General features: G+C 40.3%; 1 protein-coding gene across 4 annotated transcripts in view; it reads left to right on the top strand.

Moving 5' to 3' along the window:
• WAC (WW domain containing adaptor with coiled-coil) overlaps nt 1-13563 on the top strand; it is a 45873-nt gene extending 32310 nt beyond the window's left edge. For 2 of the 4 annotated variants that reach the window (XM_053410593.1, XM_053410595.1), the window contains exons 9-14: nt 74-196; nt 2000-2148; nt 3729-3847; nt 7717-7900; nt 11921-12048; nt 12544-13563. In XM_053410593.1, coding sequence (XP_053266568.1) covers nt 74-196; nt 2000-2148; nt 3729-3847; nt 7717-7900; nt 11921-12048; nt 12544-12613 — 773 coding nt within the window. In that variant the 3' untranslated portion in view covers nt 12614-13563. Of the gene's footprint in view, nt 1-73; nt 197-1999; nt 2149-3728; nt 3848-7716; nt 7901-11920; nt 12049-12236; nt 12314-12543 lie in introns of all 4 variants that reach the window. The other 2 variants (XR_008333025.1, XM_053410594.1) reach the window with 2 other exon arrangements.
• The last annotated feature ends 632 nt before the right edge of the window (nt 13564-14195 follow it).

Below are 14195 nucleotides of genomic sequence, written 5' to 3'. Positions count from 1 at the left end.
AAAAATAAGTAATGTAGATACACTGTTGCTTCTTTTCAGGGAATGAAAGTGGTAATCTTAATTTGTGTGTTAGTTCTTACAGCTGCTGTGACACAAGCTTCTCTACAATCTATACTTCATAAAATTCTCACTGCTGGACCATCTGCTTTTAATATAACTTCCCTGATTTCTCAAGCAGCACAGCTTTCCACACAAGGTATTTTGGAAGCTTCTTTTTGTCTCCGTGTAAAATTGCCTTGTACGCTATGAGACTTCGGTTCATTTTACTGTAGAGGGATTCAGTTAGGAAAAATGTATCAAGTGTTAGTCCTAGTCAGAGTAGACCTATTAAAATAATGGACATAACTAACTTATCTAGATATAACCTTTAAAGTCAGATTCCTAAAGGGTGTTCAGAAAAGCTGGTAGCTTCCACTGCAGCAACAATTGGTTGTTCTGTTATTCTGAACATATTTATGGAGGATGAGATTCAATTGTTTGGTGAATTCAGTCCAAATGTTTCTGGACCAGTCAAGCATAATAACATTATAAATAATCAGCATTTACTAAAGCCAACAAAAGTGACACTGCATACATTCTGTTGGACTGAGCTGCATGTGTGAAGATGTTGTTATTTCTCTTAACAAGTTTTATTGCTTATTCAGATTCCGGAAGGGGAGACCAAATCTATTCCAACTATAAAAAAAGCTAATACTGTAGTGATCTAGTTCAAGTTCTTACTATGCAGTACTTACTATGAATACCTAAAATAGGTTATCTAGAAAACTCCTGCTATGCGCTATATTACTTTGAACTTAGTGGAAGCATTGGGAGTTCGATTAGTTCTATTAAAAGCTAATAATCATAAGCAAAAAATGATCCTGACTAAAATTAACTTTCTTTAGTTTTTGTTGTTTGGTCTTCTGGGTCTATCTAGGGACAAAATGCCCTCATTGAAAAAATTTGAGAGTTGAAATTAGAACTTCTTAAAGAGAGCTCTGTGGTCAGTGGTAGATGTCAAAAATTAAGTAGTGCATGGCCTAGAGCCTGCAACTAACAAATTGAATAATTAATAATATATATTGGAAAATACACTTTGCATTTGCAGGTATATAAATATTTTGTTTGCCATTTAAAAGATCCCTTCGCCCCCGCCCCCCCCCAGTCTAAAACTGGCTCAGTGTGTGAAGTGGGAATTCTTATGCCCATCAATTATTATTCATATGCAACTTGATTGCCTGCTACTTTAAAGTAAGCTTTTTTGTGTACTTCCACATGATATACAGTATATTTGCAGACTCTTCATGGACAAATATATTTGACTATGCATGCCATGTGATAAGCCAGACTATGGCTCTCCTAAAGAGGAGTTCAGTTGTTTTGCTCCTCCCCAACCCTTTTTATTCCCATGCTAAGCTAAGTCAAGATTTGGCTTAGCGTAGCATCCAAACCAATGCTTGTGGTCAAGTGCTCTCCTTGCTAACCACAAACCATAGCTAAGGGTTGTTCCATGACTTAGTTTAGTGTGGCACAGGAGTGTAAAAGAACAAGGACAGTATGTACTTAAATTGCTTGTTTAATAGTTTGGTCAGTCTGAGGCTGAAGCATCTGTGCATGTAAGTACAGGATTTACACTTGATTATATAAATTGGTGTGTGAGGCTTTAAATAGTTAACTTTAAGTAAAACCATTTCAGCAGTGAAAATTCCATACAGATTTAGGTGCTGAAGTAGCAAAAGATAGTCCAAAGCTTTTAAACCCTTCAGCACCTAGTTTCAGCAAACAATAGAACAGCATCATCTGGATATGACTCCTGTTACAGCATAAAAAGTTGCTGAGTTTGTAATTTTCAGTCCTTCATGGAGCAACTGTTTTATGTCTCTTGGCTTTCTCATTTGGTCACAGCTCCTCTTCCCCCTGCCATTGCTTAAGTCTTCCAAGCTTTATTTCCTAAGAATACTTTAAAAAAAATATTTAGATTGAGTAAGATTTTAAAAAATTGTCATGGTCTTATTTACAGCTCAGCCATCTAATCAATCCCCAATGTCTTTAACATCGGATGCCTCATCACCAAGGTCATACGTATCTCCAAGGATAAGCACGCCTCAGACTAACACAGTTCCTCTGAAACCTTTGATAAATACACCCCCTGTATCCTCACAGCCAAAGGTAAGATTTTAATGAGTTACAGCAGGAGTAAAGCTCTGCTTCTGTTTTTAAAGCAGACACAAGACTCCAACATTGTAATGCTTTAAATATTTTTTAAAAATATTTTCAGCTGTTTCTTGTATTAAACAAGAAACCCAGATGATAAGAATCTCAATGTTTAGCACTTCAACAGTTTTCATTAGATGGCCTTAAATGGATGCTCTAGTTTCTGGTGGAATAAACCAGTTGCTTTAATTATTATTATTTTAGTCTACAACTGTCACTGGTTGGACTTTGTAACAAAGTGGCTAAGAGAGAGCCAGGAATTCCCAGTACAGATCTTGCCTTCGTTATATTGGTAGGCAGCCTCAAGCAAACCACTCTCATCTTCTTCTACCTTCAACCTGGGCATAATAATAGTGGCCTACTTTAAATGTTGTTAGCAGGATTTCTTTTCCAAAACAATATTAGTCACTATTCTGTGCTTACTGAGCGCAGTCCTTATTGGGCTTTGTGGGAGGAGGTTTAGGCACACATTATTAGTTCTCTACAATAATTTTAATAAACAGCTTTCACTTCTGTCCTTTCCATACCACCCACAATTCTCTGAGCAGTTTGAAAGTACTAGCATAAATGTTATTATATCAGCCAGTCCCATTTAATCTAGCTGTCATTGTTGGCATCCATCTATCTTGGGAAACAATGGAGGAGTGCACCTTTGGGGGTAAAGTCAAATTTTGGAGAGTTATAGCATCTGCTGTGACTGTAGAGAGACATGTTTTGTTGCAGCTAGGGCAGATGTGTGGTTGTGGTGCTTCAGATGCACCATGGTCTGACTGTCTCCAGGCATTGAAGTAGTCTGCAAGGGATTCCCACATGGCAGGATTTATGTTGCCAGCCTTGTTTGCAGGATAATTGAAGATCATGGGCTGTTTTGAAAGTTGGAGTCTTGTATAATGCACTAACGTGGTGCCTATACGGCTCCCTCCACCTGCTGAAATTAGACTTAAAAGAAGCATTCTGCTGCAGCCAATAGACTAGGTTGAGGTGTGTGCTCAGTTGTGGTGTGTGTGGTGCCCACAACAGTTTCTGGGGATTGCAAAGGTGTCTATTGGCGGTCCCTGCTGTAATTCAACTAGGAAGTTACCAGTAACAATAGCAAAGTGCTCGCTGTCCTTTTTATATATCTGTCTCTTCCTCTGTCCTCCTTTTAAAGCAGCTCTATTCCATTCCAGTTTTCAGATTTATCCTCCCAACAGTTGGTCAGCATTCTGTCAACACTGAACATGCTTAGTCTGTACTGAACTGTCTCTTGGTCCCTTATATATTGTAATAATTTTTTTGTAGGAGTACATCTGCAAACCTTAGGATTAGCCTCAGTCTTCTGATACCTTCTTTGTAGGGGGGTTGTGTGTGTACAGTTTTGAGTATCTTTGTTCATGCAATTTGAGTTAAATTAGAAGACATCCTTCCTTCCATTTCTGTGTACTATGCCTGAAATAAGTTGCAGGAGGTATCCCACTTCTAATCCTGATTGATAGCTCTTCAGTTTAAGGTTATTTGAAGTAATACTGAAATGTGGTCAAATTTTGAACTTTCAGGTTACTACTTCAGGTGTTAAGCAAGGACCAGTTTCACAGTCAGCATCTCAGCAGCAAGTGATTGCTGACAAACAACAAGGTCATGAACCTGCTTCTCCTCGAAGTCTTCAGCGCTCAAGGTATATATTACATTGGTATTGGCTTTTGACTTCACCATATCCTATTCTACCAAGTGTTGCTTTTTGGAGCTGCATGCTCTCATCTGCAAATGCTGCCTGTACAGTATTCTTGTATTCAAAGTCTCAGTGCAGTTGCAGGATAGATTATTTACACATGGCCAGTTATTGGAGTTAGTGGGCTATTAGCTATAGTGTCTAGATTTCAGTTTTATGTTTGTTTTTAGTGAGCTAACACCTGTACATCCTGGAATTCTGTTGCCTTAAGTTATGCAGGAAAAACAGGAAGGACTTCACAAGCTGCTTCTTCACCACAAGTGTGTGTATTCAGTTTTGAGACATGAATGGAAATCTTGGGGGCTTTTTGTGTATTTTGTATTTGAAGCCAGATAGAAATGTGGCAGTGCTTAAACACATCTCTGCTGTTGGTGAATGTAAAGATAAATTCTTAGTCCCATTATTAGAAGGTGGTACGAGGACAGAATTTCCATATTAAATTCCTAGTATTGTTTTAAAACCTGTATGTTACCATTTGAAGTAAACAATTTGAATACAGCTGCATTTCAGAAATTTGCTTGGTGCTGTTTAAACAGTTGTGGCTCTCTTGGTTGTGTGATAGTAGCAGATAAGCTTATGAAGGCACACTAAAAATTTGAATTAAAGGAAATCTGTCATTGTTGAGCCCTCCTTTTAAGTGTATGATTTCATTGACATGGATCAGCTCAGATTTTTAATAATGGTAGTTCTGAATTGTTCTTTACGTAGCTTTGTTCTTCAGGTTTGAGCTACATTTTGTCCAGTAGAATGCATGACATCTTTAAAAAAAGATGCTTTTTAAAAAAATTAGAGCTTGGACACTCAAAGTAAATGTTTACATGACAAAGATCATGTTTAAAAAATAAAAATAGGGATAAAATTATTATTGGCTTTGTTGGTTAAGATTAAGGCAGACAAATTCTGGAAGTGCTTTTCTTCAAAGTTGTTTGGTTTCTAGGCAGTGTTTTTTCCCACCCCCTGGGATAGGGTTGCCAAAGAAATACTAGGAGCAAAACAGTTTTTATGTGTGCAGGGCAAGGTTTCAACAGCCATCATAGGGTCAGGAAGTGCTTAATGCAAACAAAAGTACACTCGTGCACAAATACACTGACTGCAACTGACAGAAATAATTATGTATACTTGATGAATATGCTATTCATTAAATTGTCCTAGTGTACCCAATATTGTGCTTTGGTCTGAATTAAGGCTCACTATTGGTACATAACATCAACTCCTAATCTTATGCAAGTGGCTTCTCTGGATTATTTTCTGCTCTGTGCCTACTGTTGGATTGGCTTCTGGTTGGTGTAGAATACATGTGTGTGCTAAGCCATAATTGACTTAGTGTGACATGTGATCCCCAGGCCACTGGCCAGATGTACAGCTCTGTTCTGAATGAGAGCATAACCCAGTTCCCTGGAGTAATTGTTACTTGCAGAGGTGACTAGCCATGTGTCTTCAGTACAAAAATGTTCAACCACTGAGCACTGGAGAAGCATAGATACTAGGCATGGTGTCCTTTCATTTCACTTCAGGCATTTCCCAATTTGGGGCGAGTGGGAATTTGGGCAAATCCCTGAAACCAGAGTCTGGTAGACTAGTAGAAGAGAACAATTCTATTAAAAGAATTGTTGCTTAATATAACTTTCCATGTTTGCTGTTCCTATTTGCCACTCTAGCCAATATGAAGAAAATTCTTGTGTTTATGATGGTGTGGGTTCTGCAATCAGAACTAATGCAGGTGGTGCCGCTATCAGTATACTAGTATAATATCCTGGTTTACAGAACTGTTAGGATGCCTTTTGTGGAATTGACAGGCAGTGTGACGTGGGATTGTGAAACTGGTTGTAAAAGACAAAAGGTGCTAGGCACATACACTGAATATGTGGGCCTGTGGAAGTGATTAATAAAACCTGTGGCACTTGCTTTTCGTAGGAAGAAAGTTACTGGTGTGTTCTTGGAAAAGAATGGGGTTACCTGCTGTTGGGACTAATGAGATCAGGGAGGCACATAGTAGACATTAAATAAACTTCCTTTTTAAATAAACTTCAGGAGAGTTTGGTTTCTTCCCCCCTCCCCATACCCATGTAAGTTGAGACAGAATTCGTTTGAAATCAGTTGAAGCCATGAAGAAAACACTCCTCATTAATGACTTACTGTATTTTTCGCTCGATAACACGCACCTGACTAACACGCACATAGTTTTTAGAGGAGGAAAACAGGAAAAAAAATTCTGAATGAAACAGTGGATGTATCATTTTTGTGCTTCATGCTGTGGCCACAGACATGTGATTTGACGGTGAGTTTGGGGTAGCCCAATGCAAAAATCCTGAGAATCCATGTGGATCTGTGCTTTGTAACCACGTTTTTGCACCATTGCAGCCCCAGGCAACAGTGGGTGCGTGATTTTTTTGGTGCAGGCTGTAGCCATGGACATGCTATGTGATCTGATGGTAAATTTGGGGTGACCCAATGCAAAGATCCTGAGGATCCATGCGGATCCATGCTTTGTAACCACGTTTTTGCACCATTGCAGCCCTGTTTTTGCATCAGATCATTACTATGTGATCTGATGGTGAATTTGGGGTGACCCAATGCAAAGATCCTGAGGATCCATGTGGATCCGTGCTTTGTAACCACATTTTAAGTGGGGAGGGAAGGAAAAACATAGAAGGGACAAGGAGCACCGAGAGGGGTGTGCGGAGAAGCAGCTGGCTAAGAATGCAGGAGAGGGGTTTTACCGGAGGGAGGAAAGGAAGGCAAAAGTTCCCCCACCCACCCACCCACCCAAGCCAGCCAGCCAGCTCTCTCTCTCTCTCTCTCTCTCCCCCCCCACCTGCATGTTGCTTGCGAGTCCCTAGACGCAGCAGCACCGGAGCACGAAGAGGAATTAGAAGGAAGGATGCTCTGCTTTCCCCTCTGCTTGCCTGGAGGGGAGGGGTTTTCTCTGCTCTTTGTTCCGTTTGAGCAAACACAGTAACGAAACAGAAGAGGGTGGGCAGTAAGACCCTGAGGCAGAATGCAAGAAAGCAACAGCTTTCTCTCTCGGGAGGCTCGAACGCACGTGTGGCTGCCTGCAATCAGTTTACCACACCGAGAATGAAGATAAACTGGTAAAATAAGGGGGCTGGGTTAAAGCTAAAGGGAAAACCTCAAAGATCCCTCAAGAACAAGGCAGGGGTTCAGGGCTCCCAAAGCCGAGCTGCAGCCTTAGAAGGGAAAAATGGGGCTTTCGGAGGTGGTTTTTACTGCCCCGCTGCTTCCAATTTTTTAAAAGGCAAATTGCAGGAGAAGATGCAGCAGTCAGTCACTCTCTCACTCCCTCCAAGCACCCACGCTAGCGAACAAACACACAGGCAACCACACACAAAGCACACACACTAGCAAACACACAGTCGTGCTGCAGAGTGGCCAAACCTCCTAGCAAGCACTTCCCTGGCTTCTGCTGACCGCAACGAAGACGACCCTCGAAGAAAATGTGTGATGCACTCGGGCCAGTCGGCTCCAGGGACCACACATTCACTCAATAACACGCATAGACATTTCCCCTTACTTTTTAGGAGAAAAAATCTGCGTGTTATAAAGGGAAAAATACGGTAGTTATTGTCTTGTCACAGACAATTTGCAAAATGATAATCTCACGATTACTGGCTATGCAACTTTCAGTGGGCTTTTTCCCATGGAAGAGATTGGAACTATTCTATATAGTCTTCGTAGAGTTGGAAGGGACCTTGGACATAACAGTCCAATCTATGCCGAATCTACTGTGCAGGGTGCAGATTAAGCATCCCTGACAAGCTAACCTAACAAACATTCATTCATTCTTTTTCTTTTAGTAGTCAGAGAAGTCCATCTCCTGGTCCAAATCATACCTCCAATACAAGTGCTTCTAATACGACAGCACCACAGAATGCATCCGCACGACCTACGTGTTCATTAACACCCACGTTAGCGGCACATTTCAATGAAAACCTTATAAAGCATGTCCAAGGGTGGCCTGCAGATCATGCAGAAAAGCAGGTGAGTGTATATTTTGTAGTGTTGGGCAGAATCCAGTGTTTTTTGAGTAGATTTCCGCTTGCACGATAAGATTTCACTTTTCTCTCCTATCGCCTGCACACCTCCAAAATCTGCCTTAGACTTTTGGAAGCAGATTTTGACAGTACATAAGGGGGCTGTTAAGGGATGCGGGTGGCGCTGTGGGTTAAACCACAGAGCCTAGGACTTGCCGATCAGAAGGTCGGCGGTTTGAATCCCTGTGACGGGGTGAGCTCCTGTTGCTCGGTCCCTGCTCCTGCCAACCTAGCAGTTCGAAAGCACACTAGTGCAAGTAGATAAATAGGTACCGCTCCGGCGGGAAGGTAAACGCTGCTCTGGTTCACCAGAAGCTGCTTAGTCATTCTGGCCACATGATCCGGAAGCTGTACGCCAGCTCCCTTGGCCAATAAAGCAAGATGAGCGCCGAAACCCCAGAGTCGGCCACGACTGGACCTAATGGTCAGGGGTCCCTTTACCTTTACCTTTAAGGGGGCTGCAGTAAGGAGGAGGTGGAGATGAAATACTTTTTTGCTTGCAACCCTTTGGATTACAACACTTTAGCTTCCTTTTAAATGTGTTTTAAATTTCCTCTGTTCAAATTCTTGTGAACACCAATGACCTTTAAAGCAAATATTTTAATGCTAAGTGAATATTTCACAGCTTGCATTTCCATTTCCATGGAGGTTGGAAGCACTGGAATTTTTCTTATGCATGGGTGTAATACTGTTGTAGGTAGTTTGTGTTGGGATATCCTAACAGTTTGGTGGGGAAAATAGGTTGTGGAATAGGTATAGTGATTTTTTATATCCTGGAAGATTGAAGTACCTTAAAACTGTTAGCCAAGAAACGTCTTGTTTTATTTAGATTTTCCTCATTTTAATCCAGTGATTTAGGGCAGTGTTACATTAGATAAGCTTTTATAATTTGTCAGTTACCTGGTTCATGGTTGTCTGCAGCAATTGACCTTGGTGACCGGGGACTGTCTGACCTGGAAATTCAGTGACACTTTCACTCCTGCTTTAAAAGATTACTTGCCCTTTAAGGCAAAAATGTGTGGGGGGGGGAGAGTTCTATGTACCAGGCTACATAGCACTGCACTTTTATTTCCAGGTTTATGGTTCTATTCTCCCTTTTTGGGAGGGTAGATGGAGAGCAGAGAATAGGACTAGTCACTGTTTTTGTCGTTTGAAGCAAGGAGCCTTCCTATTCACAGCAAGTAGAGCAGTGAGTGAGTGTATTCGCAGGTTTAAAATATATTCCTCTATTATCCAGCAACCTTGTGAAGGAAGTTTAAGTTGAGAGTTATATAGACATGGCCCCTTTGTTTCATGGCTTAATAAGATTTGAGGCTGGCTTAGCTATTCAGATTCAGTCATTTGTTTTCAGGCAAACTTGCATGCCTGTTGAAGCAGAAAAGAAGCTGAGAAGATTACACTGGTGTTAGAAATCATTGTTGAAGTTTAGAAAGGCTTACAGAAAAATGTTTACTTTTCAATCCAATGCTGTACAGATTAAAAGTTAAAGGTTGTTTTCTTTAATTCTCAAAACCAATAACCTTTTTCTCCATGTCAGTTTTATAAAGTTGAATGAAAAAATAACCAGTTAACTGTAAAGTATATAAGAATAAAATTTCTTTTTAGTTGTGGTTTTTAAATTTTAGCTAACTGGGCCTTTCTGTTTTGACCTTCCAGACTTCATAGTAATTCTTGATAGTGTTGTAAGATAAGGCATTGAAGCACAGATGCAGTGTTTTAAATATTACAGTTTTAACATGAACTCTAGTCAGTGCAACAGAAACATCCTGTAGCAGAGAGGGCTGAAACTTCATTACAGTGTATATATAATGTAGTACTGTTAGTTTATAATTTGTTCTGGCCAGACAACAAATTTTACCAGAGCACATGAACTTCACAAAAAGCCATACAACATGAATCTCTTACGTAGATAAGGGATAGGGAACCCCAGATGCTGTTTGGACTCCAGTTCCTATCAGCATCAGACAACATGGCCAGTAGTCTGGGATAATGAGGTTAATAATCCAACAACAACTGGAAGGGCCACAGGTTTGACATCTCTGATCTAGATGCTTTGTGCAAAAGTTAGTATGAAAACATGATGAAAACACCATGAAAGGGGATAGGGAAGCGTTCTAAAAACAATCCAGTGAGGACTGAATATGCTTAGGAGGGTAAGAATGCTAATGAGTGTTTTTTGTCAGTGTGGTGGAATATGGAATGGCTTATGCTGAAAGAGAGCATTGTTGGTATCAGTCTGTCTTGAGAGACAAGGGAATGCGCCTCTAGGAGTGAAGTCAAACCACTGGAGAATCACAGTGCCTGCTGTGGCTGCAAAGACTGGTAACTCATAACTGCTGCCTCCCAAGCCTGGCAGTATGTTTGGAGGTCCTGGGCTGCCCAGACAACAACATCCACTCTCTTCTCAGCCTCTCTGATGTGGTCCAAAGGAAAGCAGAGCAATACATTTGGCCCAGCTTGGCTGCAGGAGTTGACAGAAGGAGGCGTCCAATACACCATACAACCATCTTAGGGACTGCACTCCAGATTTGTGTAGGATTTGATCCGTAGCCTTTTCTTCTCCTGAAGATGTTCCACAAGACACTGGGTTTTCCTCAGGTTTACTGCCGAAGCCTTTCTCACTGATGAGTATAGCCACAAGGTAGCGGAGGTTTAGAAGAGACCATCGCTGGCTGGGATCTTGATCACAGGAGTACTCCATGCTGTAGAGTTTTGTGGCAGCTCCCACTTCATTCTTCTAGTTTCCATATTCGGGAAAATGCTTGCCCAGATCCTTGACTTTTCAGTCAATCTCTTTCCAATCCCAGCCTCAATTTCAGTCAGTGTACTCCGTTAAATCTTAGTAGGATAGCAGTTCTTCATGTTGCCTAATCCACATTTGATGGCTCTACTTTTAGGGTACCGATTCTCGCCCATCTTTTGCAGTTGTAACCAGTACAGGAGAAGTGCTTTATACACTCTGATGGAAGGAAACCCAACTTCCACATGCAACATTGCAGCCAGTGTACCATTTGGTAGGCACAGATGGTAGGCACAGAGCCAGTGTGGTGTAGTGGTTAAGAGCGGTAGTCACGTAATCTGGGGAACCGGGTTCGCGTCTCCGCTCCTCCACATGCAGCTGCTGGGTGACCTTGGGCCAGTCACACTTCTTTGAAGTCTCTCAGCCCCACTCACCTCACAGAGTGTTTGTTGTGGGGGAGGAAGGGAAAGGAGATTGTTAGCCACTTTGAGACTCCTGAAGGGGAGTGAAAGGCGGGATATCAAATCCAAACAACTCCTCCTCCTCCTCCTCCTCCTCCTCTTCTTCTTCTTCTTCTTCTTCTTCTTCTTCTTCTTCTTCTTCTTCTTCTTTTAAGAATTGGTTTTGGATTACTCCAAGGCATTTTAACTCCAAATTTCTACCTCACACTGTATTTGGGCAAAGATCTGATAGATAAAAATTATAATGGTTGAGGCCAGTAAATTTTTACCCATTCCCCGTGAGAAGTCAGTTTTAGACACATCATTTCGTATAGCTACTCTGCCTAGACAGACAAATTCATTAAATACCTAGGTATTTAAAAAAGATGTCTTAAATGTCTTAAGTGCAGGTGGGGAACATGCTGTTGAACTTGGGTTCTGCCATGGGCTTCCCATGTGTATATGGTTGGCCACTTTGAGAACAGTGTTGGACAAACAGACTGTTTGGCCTGATCTGTTGGGCTCTTCTTACATTCAGACTACTTGCTGTAATGGACAGTTCTGGGTTCTTGCTGGCAGACAGCACCACACTTTAAATATCCATTTGAATTAAGTAGGAGAAGCACCATGTTGCTGGCATATAACAGGACTGGGATTTTACCATTTTGAATGAATGGCAAGAAACTGAGGGTTCTGAGATTCTTTTGACACCAATACCATACTTTGTGTTTACGTCCAGAAGTTACTCCACAACACACTTTCCAACTCCTCCTCTTAATTCTTTTAGGCATCGAGATTACGTGAAGAAGCTCATAACATGGGAAGTGTCCACATGTCAGAAATTTGTACTGAATTAAAAAACTTAAGATCTTTAGTTCGAGTATGTGAAATTCAAGCAACTTTGCGTGAGCAAAGGTAAGAATTCTGGGTTTCTCATCTTGATTTCCCAAATCCTTTTCATCAGTGTTTTTGTTTCATAATGTTTTATAAACTTAAGAGCTACTGAGCAACTTTCCCTAGTGTACAGTCAGGGGCTAAAAACTGTTATAGCTTAACATATAGGATGATATTGACTTAAACAGGAATAATACCTCCCTCCACAGCCATTGAACTACTGAAGGTGCCCTTGTGTGTTCCTGGATCTTGAACAATTATTTAGTCCATTATGTGTACCATTAAGGTAGGTCAACTATTTCTAGGCCCAGCAATTTTGTCCTTTTTAAACATAAAAAAATAAAACGCATACAAAACTGTGTTTATCACAGTATTATCCCTTCAACCTATTGTAGATTGAATAACTAACTTTAAAAATGTGCATGTCATTATTAAAGTACTAATTCATGGAGTAAATTACTCATCTAAGAATGGATTTGACATGCCAGTACTAATTGCTTTCTTTTCCCTTTGTAGGATACTATTTTTGAGACAACAAATTAAAGAACTTGAAAAACTAAAGAATCAGAATTCCTTCATGGTGTGAAAAAGTTGTGAATAATTGCACATGGGTTTTGAGTACAGGAACTGTAAAACTGATTGCCCAGTCTTGACATTTTTGAGCTGCATTTGAGTAGACTTTGGACCGTTGAGTTGGGCAAAAATAAAAAAAGATAACATGGGAAAGGGGACAGGAGGGGTGTCATTCAGGGGAAGGAAACGAGGATGATTTGTAAAACCCTTGAAATGTAGATTTCTTGTAGATGTATTCTTCACGTTGTAAATATGTTTTGTAGAGTGAAGCCATGGGAAGCCATGTGTATCAGAGCTTAGACATCCAAAACTAATCAATGCTGAGGTGGCTAAATACCTAGCCTTTACATGTAAACCTGTCTGCAAAATTAGCTCTCTCTCTTTTTTAGTTAATTTATCATTCAGAAATCTTGCATTTCCTAAAATTCAATGCAAGCGCCAGGCGATCTGTGTCTCAAGGCTGCAACAGTTTGAAACAGTTTGGGTAATGTACAAAATATCATGAAACAACTGTTTCCACACTTGCACCGAATCAAGAGCAGTGCTTCTCCATTTCTGTTTTACAGAGCAGTGTTTTTCATTTTCTGTGTTCATTTCCCCCTTAAAATCCTAGATCTGATTTTATCAGTTTTTTTTAATTCTAATTTCCTCCTTTCCTAAAGCACTGTTGCTATGGCACTTTTCTATAATCTTTTCATTCCTGTGTACAGTAGCTTAAAATTGCAGTGATTGAGCATAACCCACTTGTTTGTATAAATTATTGAAATGTATTTCCATTTGCACCCTGTAAGAATGGACTGGTAGTACTGCTGGGCATGTGTGCTGAAAGTACATCCCTTTTTCAAATTATAAGGAAACAGCCCAATGAACATGTCAACATGGTTGTGGGAGGGAAAGAAGGAAAAAAAAACTAGTCAGATGTGAATTGTATCTGTTGTAATAAACATGTTTAAAACAAAGAAACACTGGTTTTCATTTCCTTTGGTCGAAACATTCGAATTTGGCCTCTTTGGGGATTTGTTTACCGAAGCTATTCTTGTTGAATACTTTTTTACTTATCTGAAAATAAGTCCTCAAGGGAGGCTTTATTTTAAAAATTGTAAACAGAAAATTGTGTATAAAATATTTAATGACATTCAACAAGGATCATTGACACCTCCCCAACAGTTGTCATATGTTAACTCCTGGTTTTACCTGTCTTGCTATTATGACATTTCATTTCGAAGGATGTTTGTGTTGTAGCTAACTGTTCAAGTCTGGTGCTGACTGCTGTTCTTAGCCATCACAAAACGCTGACTTTGTGTAATTGGAGTTTCTCACTATTTGAAAATGGTGGGAAGGCTCAGCTTTGTATATTGTTTCCTAAAGTATATTAAAAATAAAAAAGAAACTATTGCTACTACAAAATAAACTTGGGTTTTCTTTGCAAAAATCTGTTAGTCATAATATACTGCCACAAATCTCTGTACATTCCCAAACTTGTCCGTTTAGAATTCTTGTTAATGCTGAAAGATGAAGGAATTGCAAACTTTGCTAATGTTCATGTGTTGCTTTAAACTCCTTCAAAGGTGCTGAAACCTCATTAATACGTTCGT

Source organism: Podarcis raffonei, chromosome 12 (genome assembly GCF_027172205.1).
Source record: "Podarcis raffonei isolate rPodRaf1 chromosome 12, rPodRaf1.pri, whole genome shotgun sequence".
NCBI lineage: Eukaryota > Metazoa > Chordata > Lepidosauria > Squamata > Lacertidae > Podarcis > Podarcis raffonei.
The sequence above is the reverse complement of the archived record's forward strand: the minus strand, read 5'-3'. Positions and strand labels throughout refer to the sequence as shown.